General features: G+C 50.7%; 1 protein-coding gene and 1 long non-coding RNA gene across 2 annotated transcripts; one reads left to right on the forward strand and one right to left on the reverse strand.

The window, feature by feature from the left end:
- Nucleotides 1-1,797: 1,797 nt before the first annotated feature.
- On the reverse strand, nucleotides 1,798-11,083 carry LOC107968120 (uncharacterized). The gene is made up of 3 exons (XR_001709028.4): nucleotides 10,998-11,083; nucleotides 10,851-10,891; nucleotides 1,798-1,880 (listed from the first exon to the last, which is right to left on the reverse strand). It is a non-coding gene; the product is annotated as an uncharacterized LOC107968120 (long non-coding RNA).
- A 141-nt stretch (nucleotides 11,084-11,224) lies between these two features.
- LRP10 (LDL receptor related protein 10) lies at nucleotides 11,225-17,713 on the forward strand. The gene is made up of 7 exons (XM_509843.8): nucleotides 11,225-11,962; nucleotides 12,363-12,407; nucleotides 12,936-13,071; nucleotides 14,684-14,874; nucleotides 14,984-16,001; nucleotides 16,318-16,447; nucleotides 16,569-17,713. Exons 1-7 carry the CDS (start codon nucleotides 11,923-11,925, stop codon nucleotides 17,154-17,156), a joined length of 2,148 nt encoding a protein of 715 aa, XP_509843.2. The 5' UTR covers nucleotides 11,225-11,922; the 3' UTR covers nucleotides 17,157-17,713.
- The last annotated feature ends 4,953 nt before the right edge of the window (nucleotides 17,714-22,666 follow it).

The following is a 22,666-nucleotide window of genomic DNA, read 5'->3' on the forward strand; positions in this document are numbered from 1 at the left end:
GCTCACTGCAGCCTCTACCTCCTAGGTTCAAGTGATTCTCCCACCTCATACTCCCCAGTAGCTGGGATTACAGGCGTGTGTCACCACGCCTGGCTCATTTTTGTATATTTAGTAGAGACGGGGTTTCACAATGTTGCCCAGGCTGGTCTCGAACTCCTGACCTCAAGTGATCCACCTGCCTCGGCCTCCCATAGTGCTGGGATTACAGGCATGAGCCACCATGCCCAGTCTTGACCCCCACACTTCTGCAGCAAAAGCAGGCTGAGAAAACAACACAGCTGCAAGCATGAGCCTTTCTATAAAAAGGAAAGGTGGCTCAGAGGGCAGAGCACAAAGAGCCCAAAGCTGGGGCCAAGAGCTATGAGAAATTATGCTCAGGCCCTGAGCTCTACTCAAGGAACAGCCAACCTGTATCCTTCAGTATTTTTCTATAGAATAGCAACTACTTCCTATATTTATTTATCCTTTTTTTTCCCTGCCCCCAGGGACCTCTCCTTTTTTTTTTTTTTTTTTTTTTTTTGAGACGGAGTCTAGCTCTGCTGCCCAGGCTGGAGTGCAGTGGTGCAATCTTGGCTCACTGCAAGCTCTGCCTCCTGGGTTCATGCCATTCTCCTGCCTCAGCCTACCAAGTAGCGGGACCCTGTCACCATGCCCGGCTAATTTTTTTGTGTGTTTTTAGTAGAGACGGGTTTTCACCGTGTTAGCCAGGATGGTCTTGATCTCCTGATCTCCTGATCTGCCCACCTCGACCTCCCAATGTGCTGGGATTACAGGCATGAGCCACTGCACCTGGCCTTTTTTTTTTTTTTTTTTTTTTTTTTTTTGAGACAGAGTTTTGCTCTTCTTGCCCAGGCTAGAGTGCAACGGCATGATCTTGGCTCACTGCAACCTTTGCCTCCCACATTCAAGCAATTCTCCTGCCTCAGCCTCCCAAGTAGCTGGGATTACAGGCATGTGCCACCACGCCCAGCTAATTTTGTATTTTTAGTAGAGACGGGGTTTCTCCATGTTGGTCAGGCTGGTCTCGAACTTCTGACCTCAGGTGATCCGTCTGCCTTGGCCTCCCAAAGTTCTGGGATTACAGGTGTGAGCCATCATGCCCGGCGGACCTCTCTCTTTTTGTGAATAGAAATATTTGTAGAGGTAATCCTATGCTTTTCCCACATCTCATCATTGTATGTTGGTGATGGAGGAGTAGGACAGGGAATATGAGTTCTCTTTTTAGTTCATAGGTCTTCAGATCAAGAAGAGCTACTCAAGGAGCTGTACATAGGAATTAGTCCAGAAGAACCTCACCTGGAGGCCTGTTTTAGATGACAAGATTCTGGACTTCAAGCTGATTTTGTAATGGGATGAGACTTTTGAGTCCCCTGGGAGGGTTGAACAGATTTGCATTTGTGAAGGACATGAACCTTTGGGAGCCAGAGGGTAGACTAGTGTAGACTAGCATAGCCAGCCTTCAGGATGGACCTCAATGATCTTTACCTGTCAATATTTGTGCTTTTGTGTAATCTCCTCCTACAATGCATAGGGCAGACCTGTGTTACTAAGGGATATTGCAGAAATGATGGGGTGTGCTTTCTGAGACTGAGTGTTAAGAGCATTGTGACTTCCACCTTGCTCTCTCTTACATTGCCCATTCTAGGGGAAGCCAGCTGCCATGTTATGAGGACACTCAAACAGCTTATAGAGATGCCCATATGGGGAGGAACTGAGGCCTCCTGCCAACAGCCAATACCTACTTGCCAGGCACATAAGTGAGCCATCTTGGAAATGGATCCTTCAGCCCCAGTCAAGTCTTCAGATGACTGCACCTTCATGAGAAACACCAAGTCGGAATCACCCAGCTAAGTTGCTTCTGAATTACTGACACACAAAACCTGTGAGAAAATAAATGGTCACTGTTTTAAGCCCTAAGTTTTGGGGCAATTTGCTATGCAGCAATAGATAACTAAAACACTAATATTAGCATCATCCTTATTTTATACATGGAGAAAATTGGGCATAGAAAAGTAAAAACTTGCCAAGTTCATTCACCTGATAAATGGCAGTACTGGCCAGTTCTGCTTCTCTAATATGTTAGCTTTTATGCAACCACGCCATGCTAATTCATTCAGCACCAGCAGAAATCTCTAATCTGTCAATTAAATTTATTTGTATTTTTATTTTTTGTAGAAACAGGGTCTTGCTATATTGCCTAAGCTGGTCTCAAACTCCTGTCTTCAGGCAGTCCTCTGACCTTGGCCTCCCAAAGTGCTGGGATTACAGGCATGAGCCACTGTGCCTGGCCCCTAGTTTTTATTATTTTATTTTATTTTATTTTATTAATTTTTGAGATGGAGTTGTCCAGGCTGGAGTGCAATGGCGCGATCTCAGCTCACTGCAACCTCCGCCTCCCAGGTTCAAGCAATTCTCCTGCCTCAGCCTCCCAAGTAGCTGGGATTACAGGCACACGCCACCACACCTGGCTCATTTTTGTATTTTTAGTAGAAACGGGGTTTCACCATGTTGACCAGGCTGGTCTTGAGCTCTGGACCTTAAGTGATCCACCTGCCTCAGCCTCCTAAAGCACTGGGATTACAGGTGTGAGCCACCGTGCCAGGCTCCTAGTTTTTATTTTTAAAGAAGGGGTCTTGCTATGTTGCCCTGGCTGGACTCAAACTTCTGGGCTCAAGAAATTCTCCCACCTTAGCCTCCCAAGTTTCTGGGCTTAATTCCTCTTTACATAAACAATAATTAAGCTACCTGTCCTTTCTGTAAGTTGGTGTTTTTAACCTAAGTTGTAGGATTTTGCAATTTTTTTTTTTTTTTTTTTTGAGGCAGAGTCTCGCTCTGTTGCCCAGGCTGGAGTGCAGTGGCGCCATTTCGGCTCACTGCAAGCTCTGCCTCCTGGGTTCATGCCATTCTCCTGCCTCAGCCTCCTGAGTAGCTGGGACTATAGGCACCCACCACCACGCCCAGCTAATTTTTGTATTTTTAGTAGAGACGGGGTTTCACCTTGTTAGCCAGGATGGTCTCGATCTCCTGACCTCATGATCTGCCCACCTCGGCCTCCCAAAGTGCTGGGATTACAAGTGTGAGCCATCGCGCCCAGCCTGAATTTTGCATTTTTATCTCCTCTGTCATCGTAGATCTCTCAGATCCATCATCCTAGGTTGTCAAAATCTTTCGATTCCTTATTTTGTCTTCTAGCTCCCAATTCCAATTCATGTCATCTTAAAATCTAATTAACTCTTATTCTACATCTTCATATAATTTTGTTTTTTTTTTAAAACAAGGTCTTACTCTGTCACCCAGTCTGGAGAGCAGTGGCTAATTTTTGTGTTTTGTAGAGATTGGGTTTCACCATTTTGTATAGGCTGGTCTCAAATTCCTGAGCTCGAGCAATCTGCCCACCTCAGCCTCCCAAAGTGTTGGGATTACAGGCGTACGCCACTGTGCCCGGCCTTAATTAATTTTTGTATATGTTGACTGGGACTCTGCAGATTGACATCAGTTTTGATGTGTGCATTATGAATACCTATTTCAACTTGAGGGTACTAATCGTATTATCATTCAGCCCATATTTTCCTATTGGCTTAAATCTAGATAGTCTATGTTTATGGTACTAAGTAATACTCCCAAAAAAGAAATTGATTTGTACTTTTATTTATTTTTTACTTTTTATTTATTTATTTTTTTGAGATGGAGTCTTGCTCTGTTGCCCAGGTTGGAGTGCAATGGCGTGATCTTGGCTCACTGCAACCTCCGCCTCCCAGGTTCAAGCAGTTCTCCTGCCTCAGCCTCCCGAGTAGCTGGGACTACAGGTGCCTGCCACCACACCCAGCTGATTTTTGGTTTTGTTTGTGTGTTAGTTTGTTTATTTTGAAACAAAGTCTCACTCTGTCGCCAGGCTGGAGTGCAGCGGCGTGATCTCAGCTCACTGCAACCTCCGCCTCCCAGGTTCAAGCGATTCTCATGCCTCAGCCTCCCAAGTAGCTAGGATTACAGGCACCCGCCACCACACCCAGCTAATTTTTGTATTTTTAGTAGAGACGGGATTTCACCATGTTGGCCAGGCTGGTCTCAAACTCCTGACCTCAGGTGATCCACCCACCTCAGCCTCCCAAAGTGCTGGGATTACAGCCGTGAGCCACCACGCCCAGCCTGTATTTTATTTATTTATTTTTTTGAGACGGAGTTTCACTCTTGTCACCCAGGCTGGGGTGCAATGGCATGATCTCAGCTCACCGCAAACTCTGCCTCCTGGGTTTAAGCGATTCTCCTGCCTCAGCCTCCCGAGTAGCTGGAATTACAGGTGCCCGCCACCATGCCTGGCTAATTTTTTTGTATTTTTAGTAGAGACAGGGTTTCACCATGCTGGCCAAGCAGGTCGTGAACTCCTGACCTCAAGTGATCTGCCCACCTTGGCCTCCCAAATTGCTGGGATTACAGGCATGATCCACCGCACCTGGCCAGCTAATTTTTATATTTTTAGTAGAGACGGGGGATTCACCATGTCGGCCAGGCTGGTCTTGAACTCCTGACCTCATGATCTGCCTGCCTCGGCCTCCCAAAGTGCTGGGATTACAGGCGTGAGCCACCGCGCCCAGTCGATTTTTATTTTTAATTAATTAACTTTTTTCTTTTTGAGATGGGGAATGCACCCAGGCTAGAGTAAGGTGGTGGGATCACAGCTCTCTGTAACCTTGACCTCCTTGGTTCAAGTGATCCTCCCACCTCAGCTTCCCAAGTAGCTGAGATCACAGGCATGTGCCACCATGCCTGGATAATTTATTTTTATTTTTTGTAAAGATGGGGTCTCCTTATGTTGTCCAGGCTGGTCTCAAACTCCCGGGCTCGAGCAATCCTCCCACGTCAGCCTCCCATAGTGTTGGGATTACCGGCATGAGCCACCACCCCCAGCCAAGAATGATTTTAGAATGATGTGTCTAGTTGGTGAACTATGCCAGGTACTAGTGATGATTACCTCCATGGGTCAGAATCTGGTCAGGTAAACAATCCATAACAGTTAATTCAGTAGAAGAAATTTAACAAAGAATGAGAAAAATATGATGAAACTGCTAAAAGTCCAAAAGGAGATGGTGAGGTAGCCCAGAGATAAGCAACAGCAGGAAGCTGGAGGAACAAAGGGAGGAGGTGGTGTCACCAGCACCTAAGAAGCCAGGCTACCCAGTGGGAACTAGAACCATGGAAGATGCACGGCTGCTGCTAAAGACAAAGCTGAGGCAGAGGGGACGGGGCCCGCCCTGGGTCCTCCTTCCCTGCCTCCCCTCCAGTCTCCCACTAGTGCCTCCTGCTGGCTGAATCTAGCCCAAAGTCACTTGGCCAGAGAGCCTGGGAAGTGCAGTTTGCAGGAAGAGGCAGCAGGATTAATCTGAACACAGACAAGTAAATGACTGGCATCCATTCTAGAAATTAGCCAGGTGTTAGATTCCTTGCTCTGAAGATTCTAGAATCTACCATGTTTAACAGCAAGGCTTCTGATTCAGACAGCTTATGTCTTGGCTCTTGCAGATGCTAGTAGTTTTGATCTTGAGCAAAGTGTCAAACTGTCTATTTCCTCAATTAAAAAATGAGGACAAAAAATAACACCTACTTCCTAATGTGGTCAGGATTAAATGAGATAATGTATGTGAAGTGCTTAGAACCGTGCCTAACATATGGTGAGTCCTCTATAAAAGTTAGATATTATCATCTTAAAAACTAAACATCAGCCAGGCACGGTGGCTCACGCCTATAATCCCAGCCCTTTGGGAGGCCAAGGCAGGAGGATGGCTTGAGGCCAGCAGTTTGAGACCAGCCCGGGCAATATATCAAGACCCCATCTCTACAAATAAATAAATAAAAATTTAAAAATAAACATCTGTCCATTTCCCACTACTTTCACTATTTTTCATGGTTCCTCAAAGATTTCCAAGAATATTTCCACAGTCCCATTCCCAAAGGTACTTGATCATTTAGGATATGATTTTTATGGACCTGAACACTGAAACTCACTAAGCTAATTAAAGCTTAAACTCATTATAAAGACCTAGGTCGTCTTGAATTTTTCCCTCATCTTTTTTTTTTTTTTTTTTTTTTTTGGCTTGCATTCAATCTTGAATATTAACTCCCAGTGTCTGCCACAGTGTCTTGCACTTGGAAGGCACTTAAATATTTACAGAATGAAAGTGTGTTCTGCCTGGGTGCCATTTATTCCTGATGATGATTATGCCCAACAGCACAGGTCTTGACTATTTTCTGCAAATTTCAGTTTATTCAGCATTCCAGACCATGGGTTCTCTTCCCCCTTTCTTCACCCCCATAACTCTTCCCATCTCACTACCACCTTTCCTGCTTCCTTTCCAAACTCCTACTCCCTGAGATGCCCATTCCCATGGGTACTCCCCATGGCTGTCTGGCATTGTTAATTTATGTATCTGATCTCTCTTTCCAACTAGACTGTAAGCTCCTTGAAGCTAAAGTGAAGTCTTAAGAATTCCAGGCATCCAAAAAGAATATAGCCAGTGCTCAGCTGAAACTTCCGTGACCACTTTTAGGACATAAACATTTTCAATTTCCCCAACCTCTTTGCCCTGCTTCCTTTTGCATCTGCCTCTCACCTTCAGGGTTCTTTTTCTTTTCTTTTTTTTTAATGGGGTCTCACTCTATTGCCCAGGCTGGGGTGCAGTGGTGCAGTCTTGGCTCACTGCAGCCTCAACCTCATGGGTTCAAGCAATCCTCCCACCTCAGCCTCCCAAGTAGCTGAGACTACAGATGCACACCACCACATCCAGCTAATTTTTGTATTTTTTGTAGAGACGGGGTCCTACTATGTTTTCCAGGCTTGTCTCAAAACTCCTGGGCTTGTCATTTATAGTTATCCCAATCCCAATCTGCATGAGATTCGAGAGATTAGCTTCAGGATCCCTGAAGATATCAAAAATCCCTGGCTTCCACCTTCACAGTTCTATTCAATCTTCTCATTAATCTTGGGAGCAAAGAGAGAGTTAGGGCGTGGGACCAAGGTCCAAGTGGAAGAAGAGCCTTTTTATGGCCAACTCTATGGTATCAGGCCCAACTAAGGCCCTACAACAATAAATGTCATTAATAGAAAACCCTTCTGAGTCTGGGCGCGGTGGCTCACACCTGTAACCCCAGCAATTTGGGAAGCCAATGTGGGTGGACGACCAGAGGTCAGGAGTTCGAGACCAGCCTGGCCAACATGGTGAAACTCCGTCTCTACCAAAAAATACAAATATTAGCCGGGCATGGTGGCACGTACCTGTAATCCTAGTTACTTGGGAGGCTGAGGTGGGAGAATCGCTTTAACCCAGGAGGTGGAGGTTGCAGTGAGCCAAGATCGTGCCACTGGACCCCAGCCTGGGCGACAGAGTGAGACCCTGTCTCAAAAAAAAGCAAAAAACAATCAAACAAACAAAAAAGAAAACTTCTGGCTGGCTTGTTACAGTGGTGTTCACAACTAGTTGATCACAATCAGTTACAGATTTCTTTGTTCCTTTTCCACTCCCACTGCTTATTTGATTAGCCTTTAAAAATAATAGGGCCGGGGCCGGGCGCGGTGGCTCACGCCTGTAATCCCAGCACTTTGGGAGGCCGAGGCGGGTGGATCACGAGGTCAGGAGATCGAGACCATCCTGGCTAACACGGTGAAACCCCGTCTCTACTAAAAATACAAAAAAATTAGCCGGGCGTGATGGCGGGCGCCTGTAGTCCCAGCTACTCAGGAGGCTGAGGCAGGAGAATGGCGTGAACCCGGGAGGCGGAGCTTGCAGTGAGCCGAGATTGCACCACTGCACTCCCGCCTAGGTGACGGAGCGAGACTCCGCTCAAAAAAATAATAATAATAATAATAGGGCCGGCCAGGCGCAGTGCCTCACACCTATAAGCCCAGCAATTTGGGAGGCTGAGGCAGGTAGATCACCTAAAGTCGGGAGTTCGAGACCAGCCTGACCAACATGGAGAAACCCTGTCTCTACTAAAAATACAAAAATTAGCCAGGAGGGCGTGGTGGCACATGGCTGTAATCCCAACTACTTGGGAGGCTGAGGCAGGAGAATTGCTTGAACCTGGAAGGCGGAGGTTTTGGTAAGCTGAGGTCGTGCACTGCACTCCAGTCTGGGCAACAAGAGCAAAACTCCATCTCAAATCAAATCAAATAAAAATAATAGGGCTGAATGCAGTGGTTCATGCCTGTAATCTCAGCACTTTGGGAGGTCAAGGCAGGTGGATCACTTGAGGTAAGGAGTTCAAGACCAGCCTGGTCAACATGGCAAAAACCGTGTCTCTACTAAAAATACAAAAATTATCCAGGCATGGTGGCAGGCGCCTGTAATCCCAGCTACTTGGGAGGCTGAGAATCACTTGAGCCAGGAAGGTGGAGGTTACAGTGAGCTAACATTGTGCCACTGCACTCTAGCCTGGGCAGTGAAGTGAGACTGTCTCAAAAAAAAAAAAAAAAAATTAAATATAAACAAATAAATAAATAGGCTGAGTGGAGTGTCTCATGCCTATAATTCTAGCACTTTGGGAGACCGAAGCAGGAGGATCACTTGGCCCAGGTGTTGAAGACCAGCCTGGGTAACATGGTAAACCCCATCTCCACAAAAGATACAAAAATTAGGCCAGGCACAGTGGCTCATGCCTGTAATCCCAGCACTTTGGGAAGCCGAGGCGGACGGATCACAAGGTCAGGAGATTGAGACCATCCTGGCTAACACAGTGAAACCCCGTCTCTACTAAAAATACAAAAAATTAGCTGCCATGGTGGCATGTGCCTTAGTCTCAGATACTTGGGAGGCTGAGGCAGGAGAATCGCTTGAACCCAGGAGGCTGAGGTTGCAGTGAGCCAAGATCGCGCCACTGCACTCCAGCCTGGGCGACAGAGCAAGACTCCGTCTCAAAAAAAAAAGATATGAAAATTAGCCCGGCATGGTGACACACGCCTGTAGTACTCAGGAGGCTGAGGTGGGAAGATCACCTGAGCCCAGGAGGTCGAGGTTGCAATAAGCCAAAATTGTGCAACTACACAATTTTGTAGAGTGAGACCCTGTCTCAAAAAATAAATTAATTAAAATTAAAAATTAAAATTGCCAGGCGCAGTGGCTCACGCCTATAATCCCAGCACTTTGGGTGGCCAAGGCGGGTAGATCACCTGAGGTCAGGAGTTCGTGACCAGCCTGACCAACATGGTGAAACCCCGTCTCTACTAAAAATACAAAAATTAGCCCGGCGTGGTGGCACATGCCTGTAATCCCAGCTACTCAGGAGGCTGAGGCATAAGAATCGCTTGAACCCGGGAGGTGAAGGTTGCAGTGAGCCGAGATTGCGTCACTAAACTCCAGCCTGGGCAACAAAAGTGAAACTCTGTCTCAGAAAAAAAAAAAAAAACAAAAAAAAAAAACTATTTTATATCATTTGTAGAGGGGAGAAAGTGGTTAAGATCAGAATGTGCACTCTGTCCAGAGCCAGATTCCCTGGGTTCAAACCCTGGCCGGGCGCAGTGGCTCACACTTGTTAATCCCAGCACTTTGGGAGGCCAAGGCGGGCGGATCACCTGAGGTCAGGAGTTCGTGACCAGCCTGACCAACATGGTGAAACCCGGTCTCTACTAAAAATACAAAAATTAGCTAGGCGTTGCGGCGCGCACCTGTAATCCCAGCTACTTGGGGGCGAGGGGGCGGGGGAGCTGAGGTGGGAGAATCGCTTGAACCCGGGAGGCAGAAGTTGCAGTGAGCCGAGATCGCACCACTGCACTGCAGCCTGAGCAAGACTCTGTCTCAAATATACATATAGGAATAGTCAATATACTTTATTGTTTAGGGAATAATGACAGGGAAATAAATTAGGTACATATTCAAAACAGATGCGGCTGGGCGTGGTGGCTCACGCCTGTAATCCCAGCACTTTGGGGGGCCGAGGCGGGTGGATCACCTGAGGTCGGGTGTTCGAGACCAGCCTGGCCAACATGATGAAACCCGTCTCTACTCAAAATACAAAAATTAGCCGGGCATGGTGGCAGCGGGCGCCTGTAATCCCAGCTACTCGGGAGGCTGAGGCAGGAGAACTGCTTGAACCCGGGAGGCAGGAGGTGGAGGTTGCAGTGAGAGATCACGCCACTGCACTCCAGCCTAGGCGACAGAGCAAGACTTCGCCTCAAAAAACAAACAAACAAACAAACAAAAACAGATGCAATTCCACTCAATTCCCCCAACCCCACCCCTGACAATATTTTCCATCTACGATCAGTTAAATCTGCGAATGCAGAACCCAAGATATGGAGGGCCCACTGTACTAGATCTTGGGCAAAATACTTAACTTTTCTGTGCCTGCATTTCTCGGAATACCTTGGAAATTGGAAGTAATAATAGTATGTACCTCACAGGGTTGTTTAGAGGGTTAAACCCGCAAATATTTGTAAAGTGTTAATGTATTTAGTATATACTAAAATAGTTCCTAAGTATTTAGTAAAGTGCTTACTTAGATCTGTGCCTGAAAAGTGGAAAAATCTAAAATTGTTTGCTATTTGTTGTGTTTATTTTTTCACTGAAAATTCTGAGCTTCAATATTGTTTATTAATGTTATCTATCAGTGCCACAGGAAATCGGTAACCTCCAGCTCACACAAATTAGAAACACCTTCTGTGACTGATAATAATAGTTGCTACCAGATATGGAGCACTTCCTGTATGTCAGGGAACTTGCTCTCCTTAAATGTTAGCAACAACCTTAAGAGGAAGTTGCACTATCATAAGCCTCATTTTATACCTGAGAAGAACAGAGAGGTTAAGTAATTTCCTGGAGGTCACAGCCAGCAAATGGAGAAGGCGTACTTATTCATTTATTTACCATTTATTGAGTTCTTCCTGTGTCTCAGCAGGAGAGAAGCCCTGTAGGTGCAAAGGTAAACAGTCTAGGCCCCAGCCTACGAGAAGTTTCAGTTTGCAGAGAAGGGGCGGGGCGGGGGCGGGAATGACGAACAAATAGTTACCGTACCGTGTGGTAATAGCTGTAATAAAGTCTCACTCCGCAAAGTGCTGCCGGATCTCAGACCCTGGGACAAGAAAAGTACTGAGAGCTTAGGGCCCAAAGGAAAGACATCACAGTTATGGAATAAGCAGACGTCCTTTGACAAACGTGTGACAAACATATGACAAACATGTCCTGTAACGACAAACATGTCCTGTAACGACAAACGTGTTACACCCCAAGGATTAAACAAAGCAGGGTTAAATGTGGAAGCTGAAGCTGCAAGTCAAGGGCCCGTCTGACAAGTCCGGCAGGGCCGGGAAAGGGGTTAAGGCGAGCAAGTGGGTGTGGCCCGTGCGTTGATTGGCAGGGGTGGGACCGGGCTCGTCACCCGCCCCGGCTACTCCAACCCCTGGGCGGGCGGGGGTACCGCCTGGGCAAGGGCCGGGGCGCCGGGCCGAGCCACCTCTTCCCCTCCCCCGCTTCCCTGTCGCGCTCCGCTGGCTGGACGCGCTGGAGGAGTGGAGCAGCACCCGGCCGGCCCTGGGGGCTGACAGTCGGCAAAGTTTGGCCCGAAGAGGAAGTGGTCTCAAACCCCGGCAGGTGGCGACCAGGCCAGACCAGGGGCGCTCGCGGCCTGCGGGCGGGCTGTAGGCGAGGGCGCGCCCCAGTGCCGAGACCCGGGGCTTCGGGAGCCGGCCCCGGGAGAGAGAGTGCGGCGGCGGCCGGAGAAAACAACTCCAAAGTTGGCGAAAGGCACCGCCCCTACTCCCGGGCTGCCGCCGCCTCCCCGCCCCCAGCCCTGGCATCCAGAGCACGGGTCGAGCCCGGGCCATGGAGCCCCCCTGGGGAGGCGGCACCAGGGAGCCTGGGCGCCCGGGGCTCCGCCGCGACCCCATCGGGTAGACCACAGAAGCTCCGGGACCCTTCCGGCACCTCTGGACAGCCCAGGATGCTGTTGGCCACCCTCCTCCTCCTCCTCCTCCTCCTTGGTAAGAACCGAAACGATACCAACCCCCAGCCTTCTGTCACCGGGCCAGCAGCTCTAACTCCCTCCAGTGCGGCCCCGCACTCTATCCTGCCTGCCCATTCCCCCCAGCCCCTGCCGCCACCCCCAGCACTGCCGGCCCCAACCCCCAGGAAGTCTTCAGCTGCTCCGCTGGGCCCTGGTCCTCTCTCCGGCTTCCCCTAGATCACCCCACCAACCCCACAAGGCCCTGCTGCCGGACCTTCCTTCCATGGAAGTCCCACGCCGCAGCCCTCTCCCGCCCCCCACTCCCTCTTCGGATTAACTGCCCGGAAGTCCCGGATGGCTCCCTTGAGTTGCTCAGGTGAAGAAGAAAACTCCTAAGGAGGGTCTCACGCTCCTGCCCTTTCTCGTTCCTCCTCTAGGAGGCGCTCTGGCCCATCCAGACCGGATTATTTTTCCAAATCATGGTGAGTTGAGGGAACCTCTGGGGCTCCGTGGGCTTGGGAATGAGGGAGCACTCGAGAAGGACTCTCTGTTCCCTGAATTCCATGGGACCTACCAAAGTTTTAGAGGGGAGATAATTTAGCCTTTATTTATAGATAAGGAAGCTGAGGCTCGGTGTGGACCTTCATCTGGTAGTTGCTATGTACTATTTTATTTTTTCTGGGAATATCTATGCTTGATCGTCCTAACCAGGATGTAGTCTCCCTGAGGGTACAGGCAGTATTTCCTGCTCCTCCTGGTTCAGTGGCTGGCACAAAGCAGACGTCAGAATTGTTCGTGATATTAGTATTTACTGGTGAAGCTATGAAGAATGTGGAGAGAAAGAGCGAAGCTAGAAGGCTGTAACTCTAGGCTGTGTGTGGGCAGGGGCAGATACTCTGCTCCTCCTTGCAGAGCCCAGACTTTTGGAAACCTCAAGCCTCCAAGCGGAAGGGGAAGGGTGGGATGCAAAGGGGCTGTCTACTACCCGTGTCCTACCTTCCTCTCTCCAGCTTGTGAGGACCCCCCAGCAGTGCTCTTAGAAGTGCAGGGCACCTTACAGAGGCCCCTGGTCCGGGACAGCCGCACCTCCCCTGCCAACTGCACCTGGCTTATCCTGGGCAGCAAGGAACAGACTGTCACCATCAGGTGAGAAGCAGAACAAGAGCAAGAACCCATTCTTCTCCCCTGCCCCTTCCCCTCCATTGGAAGTCTTCAGGGATCACTTCTTTTTTTTTTTTTTTGAGACGGAGTTTCACTCTTGTCACCCGGGCTGGAGTGCAATGGCGCGATCTCAGCTCACTGCAACTTCCACCTCCCGGGTTCAAGCGATTCTCCTGTCTTGGCCTCCCGAGTAGCTGGGATTGCAGGTGCCCGCCACCATGCCCAGCTAACTTTTTTGTATTTTTAGTAGAGACAGGGTTTCACCACGTTGGCCAGGCTGGTCTTGAACTCCTCACCTCAAGTGATCCACCCGCCTGGGCCTCCCAAAGTGCTGGGATTAAAGGCATGAGCCACTGGGCCTGGCCCATTCAGGGATCACTTCTCTATGGAATTTCCATCCTTGTCAACAGGTAAAGAGTAGAATTTGATTTGGCCTAGTGTGCCCTAAAAGTCTGACTTTTTCTGGGTCAGACTCAGTGAATTGAGGTGGAGCTGGGCTGGAGTGGACATCTAGCTTGGGTCCTGCGCATCTCCAAAGGACAGAGGCCCCTCTGCAAACGGTCCTCAGCTCAGATAGAACTGTTCTGAAGAGTCCTTCCATTCATTGCATGTCCTGCCTGAGATTCAGAACTACTCCTTAATCAGCTTAGAACATTCCTCAGCCTCTCTGGATCTTTTAAACATTCCAAGTCACCCCAGGCTCCCCTGACCTTGGTCATTGTTTGGGGATCATATTAAGTACCTGGCTATTTGCCTCACATAGTTCATTTTCCATGAATTTACCCAGAAAGGGGTAGGCAAAGAGAGAGGGCAATCTGTGGAGAGGCTGGTGGGGCAAAGGGATCAGAATGCCATGGAGAACCAACCCAGGTCTCACATCTGGCACAGTAGGGTGGGATAAGATGGTGAGTTCTGGTTAATTGAACTGTATGGTAATCACCAGTTACTGCTGGTACCATACTTGGGTGACAGTCCTACAACAACTGGAATGCAGTGCACCTCTTCTTAACTCAGTCCCAGAACACAAGTCAGTTTTTCCAAAGGGCTCTAGGATATATTTTATGGTCTCATGGCGATACCATGAGGTATTCCTACCATGTTAGGAAGATCCCCATTGACTACATTGACTTAAAAATAATTTGGCTGCCGGGCATGGTGGCTGGCTCACGCCAGTAATCCCAGCACTTTGGGAGACCAAGGCGGGTGGATCACCTGAGGCCAGGAGTTCGAGACCAGCCTGACCAACATGGTGAAACCCCATCTCTATTAAAAATACAAAATTAGCCAGGTGTGGTGGCGGGCACCTGTAATCCTAGCTACTTGGGAGGCTGAGGCAGGAGACTCACTTGAACCCAAGAGGTGGAGGTTTCAGTGATCCAAGATCACACCATTGCACTCCAGCCTGGGTGACAAGAGTGAAACTCTGTCTCTAAATAAATAAATAAATAGGCTAACTGAGTTTTCATTTGGCCATTTAGATCATGGATAAGCAGACGTTTATGCTTCCTGGGATACAAGGGGCCTGGTGGCACCAGGGGAGGAGAAAGCCAGCAGCAGTCAAGAGTATCTCATGTCCTGCTCTCCTCTACTCCCATAGGTTCCAGAAGCTACACCTGGCCTGTGGCTCAGAGCGCTTAACCCTACGCTCCCCTCTCCAGCCACTGATCTCCCTGTGTGAGGCACCTCCCAGCCCTCTGCAGCTGCCCGGGGGCAACGTCACCATCACTTACAGCTATGCTGGGGCCAGAGCACCCATGGGCCAGGGCTTCCTGCTCTCCTACAGCCAAGGTAGGCTGGACAGGGATGTCTGAGGAGCAGGCAGTGAAAGCCCCAGGCAGAAGGGGAGGATCCTGAGGGTTCTGGTGCTTCACAGCCCCTCTCCCTGGTGCCTCTGCAGATTGGCTGATGTGCCTGCAGGAAGAGTTTCAGTGCCTGAACCACCGCTGTGTATCTGCTGTCCAGCGCTGTGATGGGGTTGATGCCTGTGGCGATGGCTCTGATGAAGCAGGTTGCAGCTCAGACCCCTTCCCTGGCCTGACCCCAAGACCCGTCCCCTCCCTGCCTTGCAATCTCACCTTGGAGGACTTCTATGGGGTCTTCTCCTCTCCTGGATATACACACCTAGCCTCAGTCTCCCACCCCCAGTCCTGCCATTGGCTGCTGGACCCCCATGATGGCCGGCGGCTGGCCGTGCGCTTCACAGCCCTGGACTTGGGCTTTGGAGATGCAGTGCATGTGTATGACGGCCCTGGGCCCCCTGAGAGCTCCCGACTACTGCGTAGTCTCACCCACTTCAGCAATGGCAAGGCTGTCACTGTGGAGACACTGTCTGGCCAGGCTGTTGTGTCCTACCACACAGTTGCTTGGAGCAATGGTCGTGGCTTCAATGCCACCTACCATGTGCGGGGCTATTGCTTGCCTTGGGACAGACCCTGTGGCTTAGGCTCTGGCCTGGGAGCTGGCGAAGGCCTAGGTGAGCGCTGCTACAGTGAGGCACAGCGCTGTGACGGCTCATGGGACTGTGCTGACGGCACAGATGAGGAGGACTGCCCAGGCTGCCCACCTGGACACTTCCCCTGCGGGGCTGCTGGCACCTCTGGTGCCACAGCCTGCTACCTGCCTGCTGACCGCTGCAACTACCAGACTTTCTGTGCCGATGGAGCAGATGAGAGACGCTGTCGGCATTGCCAGCCTGGCAATTTCCGATGCCGGGACGAGAAGTGCGTGTATGAGACATGGGTGTGCGATGGGCAGCCAGACTGTGCGGACGGCAGTGATGAGTGGGACTGCTCCTATGTTCTGCCCCGCAAGGTCATTACAGCTGCAGTCATTGGCAGCCTAGTGTGCGGCCTGCTCCTGGTCATCGCCCTGGGCTGCACCTGCAAGCTCTATGCCATTCGCACCCAGGAGTACAGGTCAGTGGGAGTGGGGCTGGCAGTAGAAGAGTAGACCCTGAGGGTGAGGCTGGGCTGTGCAGCTACAGGAGACCACGAAAGTGCCCACCTTGGGGAGAGGCTCCCATGATCAGCTTGTCAGTTGTGTCCTGTAAGGGACAGGTCCAGATCCTGAAAGCAGTTTCAAGGGAGGAGGGACCTCAGATGACCTTTGGGAAAGCCATGGCACAGCTCCAGCTGGCCTGGCCCGGGTGTGGAAGTGGGAGGACTGTCCAGGCTGAGGTGGTCTACTCTGGCCGAGAACTACCAGTGACTGAGCAGTCCTCATTCCTTCTAGCATCTTTGCCCCCCTCTCCCGGATGGAGGCTGAGATTGTGCAGCAGCAGGCACCCCCTTCCTACGGGCAGCTCATTGCCCAGGGTGCCATCCCACCTGTAGAAGACTTTCCTACAGAGAATCCTAATGATGTAAGTCACTCCCCACAACCCTAGCACCTCCTGGTCCCAGTTCTGCTGTGGCCCCGCCCCTGTACCCTCCTTCATTCAGCCTTTGGCCCTCTGACTCTGCGGCCTCCTCATTTCCTTGCAGAACTCAGTGCTGGGCAACCTGCGTTCTCTGCTACAGATCTTACGCCAGGATATGACTCCAGGAGGTGGCCCAGGTGCCCGCCGTCGTCAGCGGGGCCGCTTGATGCGACGCCTGGTACGCCGTCTCCGCCGCTGGGGCTTGCTCCCTCGAACCAACACCCCGGCTCGGGCCTCTGAGGCCAGATCCCAGGTCACACCTTCTGCTGCTCCCCTTGAGGCCCTAGATGGTGGCACAGGTCCAGCCCATGAGGGCGGGGCAGTGGGTGGGCAAGATGGGGAGCAGGCACCCCCACTGCCCATCAAGGCTCCCCTCCCATCTGCTAGCACGTCTCCAGCCCCCACTACTGTCCCTGAAGCCCCAGGGCCACTGCCCTCACTGCCCCTAGAGCCATCACTATTGTCTGGAGTGGTGCAGGCCCTGCGAGGCCGCCTGTTGCCCAGCCTGGGGCCCCCAGGACCAACCCGGAGCCCCCCTGGACCCCACACAGCAGTCCTGGCCCTGGAAGATGAGGATGATGTGCTACTGGTGCCACTGGCTGAGCCGGGGGTGTGGGTAGCTGAGGCAGAGGATGAGCCACTGCTTACCTGAGGGGACCTGGGGGCTCTACTGAGGCCTCTCCCCTGGGGGCTCTACTCATAGTGGCACAGCCTTTTAGAGGTGGGTCAGCCTCCCCTCCACCACTTCCTTCCCTGTCCCTGGATTTCAGGGACTTGGTGGGCCTCTTGTTGACCCTATGTAGCTGCTATAAAGTTAGGTGTCCCTCAGGCAGGGAGAGGGCTCACAGAGTCTCCTCCGTACATGGCCATGGCCAGACACCCCAGTCCCTTCACCACCACCTGCTCCCCACGCCACCACCATTTGGGTGGCTGTTTTTAAAAAGTAAAGTTCTTAGAGGATCATAGGTCTGGACACTCCATCCTTGCCAAACCTCTACCCAAAAGTGGCCTTAAGCACCGGAATGCCAATTAACTAGAGACCCTCCAGCCCCCAAGGGGAGGATTTGGGCAGAACCTGAGGTTTTGCCATCCACAATCCCTCCTACAGGGCCTGGCTCACAAAAAGAGTGCAACAAATGCTTCTATTCCATAGCTACGGCATTGCTCAGTAAGTTGAGGTCAAAAATAAAGGAATCATACATCTCAAAATTTTGCAAATTAGCTGCGAGCCTGAGCCCCGCCTCTGCCCATCTCAGTCTATGCTCACCTCATCCCACTCCTCCCTGTGGAGCCCTTTGCTTGGCCCTCTACCTCCTGCCCTCTTCCTGTTCATCTCCCAACCACTGCACTCTTGATTTTTATACCACACAGAAGGTAAGAAAATTCTAGGAACCCTAAGGATCAATCCTCTCCATTTCCACTCAAATGCCTGGGGCCCAGCTCTGCAATGACTGACTCCAGGGCCTCTTTCCTCACTGCCAGCATAGAAGTCAGGGGAGCCAGCTGGGCCCTGCGGTCAGGAAGGTTCTCATTTATGGAGCATTCCCTGAGCCCAGATCATAGGAGCAGCTGTCCCTGGTGGGACACAGGAGTCATGACTCCTACCCTCCACCCTCCACACCCACCAGGCATTTAGCAGTCTGTCCTATGCAAGACAGATGAATTCTCAGCCAGGATACCTCAAGGCAGGCAAAGGTGAGTGGAGGGAAAATTCACAAACATTCAGGGTGTGTGGTGCTGGCATCACCATGGCCAAATCCAAGAGGTCTTCCTGGAAGAGGGCCCAAACTGGAACCAAAAGAATGCTGTCAGCAGTTGGAATAGAGCTGTGAATTCTAGACAGGGGGAGTGTCCACAGAACAAGCAAACGGAGGAGACAAGAGGCCAAGGGTTACAGGCAAGACCCTGGGCCTGAGAGCACAAGCAGCGGCCAGAGCTGCAGCACTGGGGTGGGTGATGGAGGGAATGATTCGCAAGCAGTGTTGGAACCCAGCCCCTAGTGAGCAAAGTGACAGAAGCTGCCCCAGAGTTTGGAAGGAAGATCGAGGCAGAAGATGTAGAAGGAAGCTGTGGGGGTGGGAGTGATGCCTCAGGAACAAAACTGAGGAATTCCCTAACGGAGCCAGTCCCTGGGGAAAGAGGCTCCCCTCAGGCTCTCCTTGTCTAGCCCCACACCTGGCAGAGCCTGTCACCCAGCCTAGCTCCACGCCTGGCAGAGCCCATCACCCAGCCTAGCCCCACACCTGGTGGAGAGGCCCTGTTGATTACACCCTGTCAGCCTCCTCAAACCAGCACTAATTGCACAATTTTCCTCTCTTCTAGTGAGCAAGAGCCTGAGGAAGTAGCAGAGAGGGGTGTGGGCCCATGTGCAGTTCTGGGACCCTGGCACCTTGGCTCAGGGAAGACCCGAGCTCCTTTCACTGCAGACCCTCTCCAGCGACTGGGGAGAGGGCTCTAGAGAACCTGGTTCTTGCTTACTGTTCTCCCTTTGGGCCCTCCTTCCCAAACGCAAACAATCCAGGGTCCACTCAGCGTCAGGCCCAATGGAAATAGTGAAGCAGTGATTTTCCCTCCCCTGCCTCTCCATAGCCTGGTCTTTTGCCCTCTCCTTTGCTCTTCTCTTCCCCCATAGCCACCTCAAATACCTGCAGCCTGATATCTTCATCCCTTCATCCAGACCTTTTCTCTCCTAGTGGTATTGCAAACTGAAAGTGGACAAAGACTTAAGGTAAAACTGCTCCTCATGGTGGAATGCTTCCAAATGCTGGAAGGAGGACTTTAGGGCAGAGTTCACTAAGGAGGCCTGTGCTTATAGATCAGTGGGCCTGAAAGAAGTTTCTCTAGGTTCTGGTTGTGTGCTGTACGAGGTGTAGGTAGTAATAATACTCTTGTCAGCCACAGTGAAGCCCCAAGCTAGCCGGGATAGGGGACTGACCTTGTACAGGCAGCATGGAGAAACTAAGACAGAGTGTCCTGCCCAAGTGATGGCACTGGGGAGCAGTCACTCAGGTTTATTTCCACCAGGGCCCAAGGAAAAAAGAAATGAGGCAACCTAAAATTCCATCAGGATAGATACCAATATCCAAGGTGCTTGGTCTTAGCGGTGTGGGACCCATGTTAAGGCTCTTGGTGGGAAGGTGGGAGGTGTTTTCAGCATGAGATAGGGTTCAGGCTGTGAATCAGAGTCTAGAGCCTAAGATAAAAGAAGATACCAGGGCTGGGCCACGGTGGCTTTCGCCTGTAATCCTAGCACTTTGGGAGGCCAAGGCAGGCAGATTGCCTGAGCTCAGGAGTTCGAGACTAGCCTGAGCAACACGGTGAAACCCTGTCTCTACTAAAATACAAAAAAGTAGCCAGGTGTGGCGGCATGCACCTGTAGTCCCAGCTACTCGGGAGGCTGAGGCAGAAGAATTGCTTGAACCCGGGAGGCGGAGGTTGCAGTGAGTGGAGATCGCGCCACTGCACTCTAGCCTGGGTGACAGAGCGAGACTCCTCCAAAAAAAAAGAAAAGAAGATACCAGAACTCAGTCCTTAAGAAACAAAATTCTGCCAGGCGCAGTAGCTCACACCTGTAATCCCAGCACTTTGGAGGGGCCAAGGCAGGCGGATCGCTTGAGGCCAAGAGTTCAAGAACAGCCTGGGCAACATGATGAAACCCTGTCTCTACCAAAAATACTAAAAATTAGCCAGTCTCACAACCTGGTCTCAAAATAAATAAATAGATTAAAAAAAAAAAAAACATGGGCCTGAACCAAGCTCCAGACCTCACTAGGAGGGGAGAAGGACCCCCCAGCCACACAGCCCAAGGCTGCAGAAGCACCTAGGTGGTTAGAGAGTGAGTGCCTGGATGGGGCGCAGTGGCTCACGCCTGCAATCCCAGCACTTTGGGAGGCCGAGGCAGGCGGATCACGAGGTCAAGAGATCAAGACCATCCTGGCCAACATGGTGACACCATGTCTCTACTAAAAATACAAAAATAAGCTGGGCATGGTGGTGCGTGCCTGTAGTCCCATCTACTCGGGAGGCTGAAGCAGGAGAATCACTTGAACCTGGGAGGCAAAGGTTGCAGTGAGCTGAGATCGCGCCACTGCACTCCAGCCTGGCAACAGAGCGAGACGAGACTCCATCTCAAAAAAAAAAGTGAGTGCCTGATGATGCCAGATTCTTCATCACCTGAAGTGAACCCACACAACAGAGCTGGGCCATGGGCATCATAAACCCCATTTTGCAAGCTCAGGAGGAGCTTTAGGGAAATCAGAAGACTGGCCCAGTCTCTACCAAGTGGTGGATTTAGAGCCAGCATGGCTTCGTTCCAAATCTCACCCTTGTCCCACCATTCCATGGGACCTCCCATTCCTGAGGGAGCCTGGATACGGGCAAGTGCACAACCCGGGAGGTTGAGGTTACAGTGAGCCATGATCGCACCACTGCAGTCCAGCCCGAGCAATAGGGTGAGACCCTCCCTCTGAAAAAAATAAAAATACTCATTTTGGAAGGAAGTCATTCTAAAATGTTACACTTGTCTTCAGCATATCTGCAATATAATAATTTTCTGCATAACTGAGGATCATTCACAGAAACCAATGGCTTTTCTCCAGCAGTGTCTTCTGAAGTTGTAACAGTAGGGGCACGGGGAGCTATTTGCTTTTATGCTAAATGACCTTAGACCACTTATAAAATGCATATGAGTGCTTTAAATGTTATTTTGTGTGTGTGTGGTGTTGCCTCCCTGACTACAAGGGGTCACTTGCTACTCTAAATGTGTTTCTAATCTACTAGTACAGGAACACACATGGACACGTTAAAATTGTGAATAAAAGTAAGTAAAAAGTAAAAGTAAGTAGGCCATGACTGAGGACTGGATAATCTACCCAGTGAGTAAAGCACAGGAGTATTTTAGCAGCTGAGGGGTCCTTTCTGCTCCCTCAAACCCTGCACTGTTGCCCTATAGCTGACCTCCAAATAAGTGAAGTGTCACTGCACATTGTTCCCAAGATTATTCTTTGCCTCTTCCATTGGAAGAGTCCACTGAGGATTGCAATATAGACTGTTCCCAATAATAGGAGACAGTTGGAATATTTAAGAGAAGGAAAGCTGCACAGTGTAGAAATGAAAAATCCTTGGCACTGGAAATATGTGGGTGGGATTCCTGGTGTTCCCATTTTCCAGCTGCAAGATTGCTTTAGGGACAGGGCACCCACCTACCACTGTGGGCCTTGGGCTCAAGAAGATGAAAGGAGATAATGCAAGAAAGTACTTAGCACAGCATCTGGCAAAAATGGGGCAAGGAAAGGAAATCAGAACGTGTGTCTGGGAGCTTAAGGGTGTCAGGAAGGAGGACAAGAAGGAAAGGGGCAGGAGAAGGAACCTGAAGGGAAAGGGAACTGGGCAGAAAAAGAACGGTAAAAGAGATGTGCTATCTGGGCTTCCTACAAAACAGGCAGACATCACCCATTGCGTACCTGCCTTGCATAGCCCAGAAGGCCTGGCAGCTGCACCAAAAAACATTAACAGTGGGTAGGGGAGTTGGGGGGTAGCTGGCACTCCCCCTTCCCCACCCACTTAAGATTGGGAACCTCGTGTTTGAGATAGCTAGCTTTGTCTCACCCTTTTTTCCTGCTCTGATTATCGTTAGCTTGGTGGGCCTGGCAGGGAGAGAAGGTGGAAGAGTCTCCACAATGGTTTGCCCCTACCTCAACTTAGTGGCAAAATGAAGCTGCCCAAATGAAGCAGCTGAATTTCCTTCCTCAGAGCCCGCATCTGCCTAGGGGCTGGGAAATGAGTACTTTCGTGGCTCTTAGCCCAGAAGAGGCAGGGTGGAGAAGGAAAAGGTGGCAGGGTGGCTGACCCTCAGTCCCCACACCTCTTTTGGCCTGTATCTCTTTGTCTTTCAGACCAGCTTTTAATCTTTCTGCCTCTTGCCCCTGTGCAGCCACTGAGCACGCTCTCTGGGCTAGACACTGGGCTAGGGGTCTGGAAATACAAAGACAAATGATGCGTAGTCCTGGCTGCTGGAGAAAGACCTTCACGTCCCCAGGTCCCTGCCTTCTGTCACCCTGAGCTCCCTTACCCACTGACACCCCCTGCAACCCTTGTCTGTTCTGCCCCTTGACTGTTCTGTCATAACTCAACCAAGCTCTGCAGTGCGTGTGCTCCCAGAGA

This window comes from Pan troglodytes, chromosome 15 (genome assembly GCF_028858775.2).
Source record: "Pan troglodytes isolate AG18354 chromosome 15, NHGRI_mPanTro3-v2.0_pri, whole genome shotgun sequence".
In the NCBI taxonomy this organism is placed as follows: domain Eukaryota; kingdom Metazoa; phylum Chordata; class Mammalia; order Primates; family Hominidae; genus Pan; species Pan troglodytes.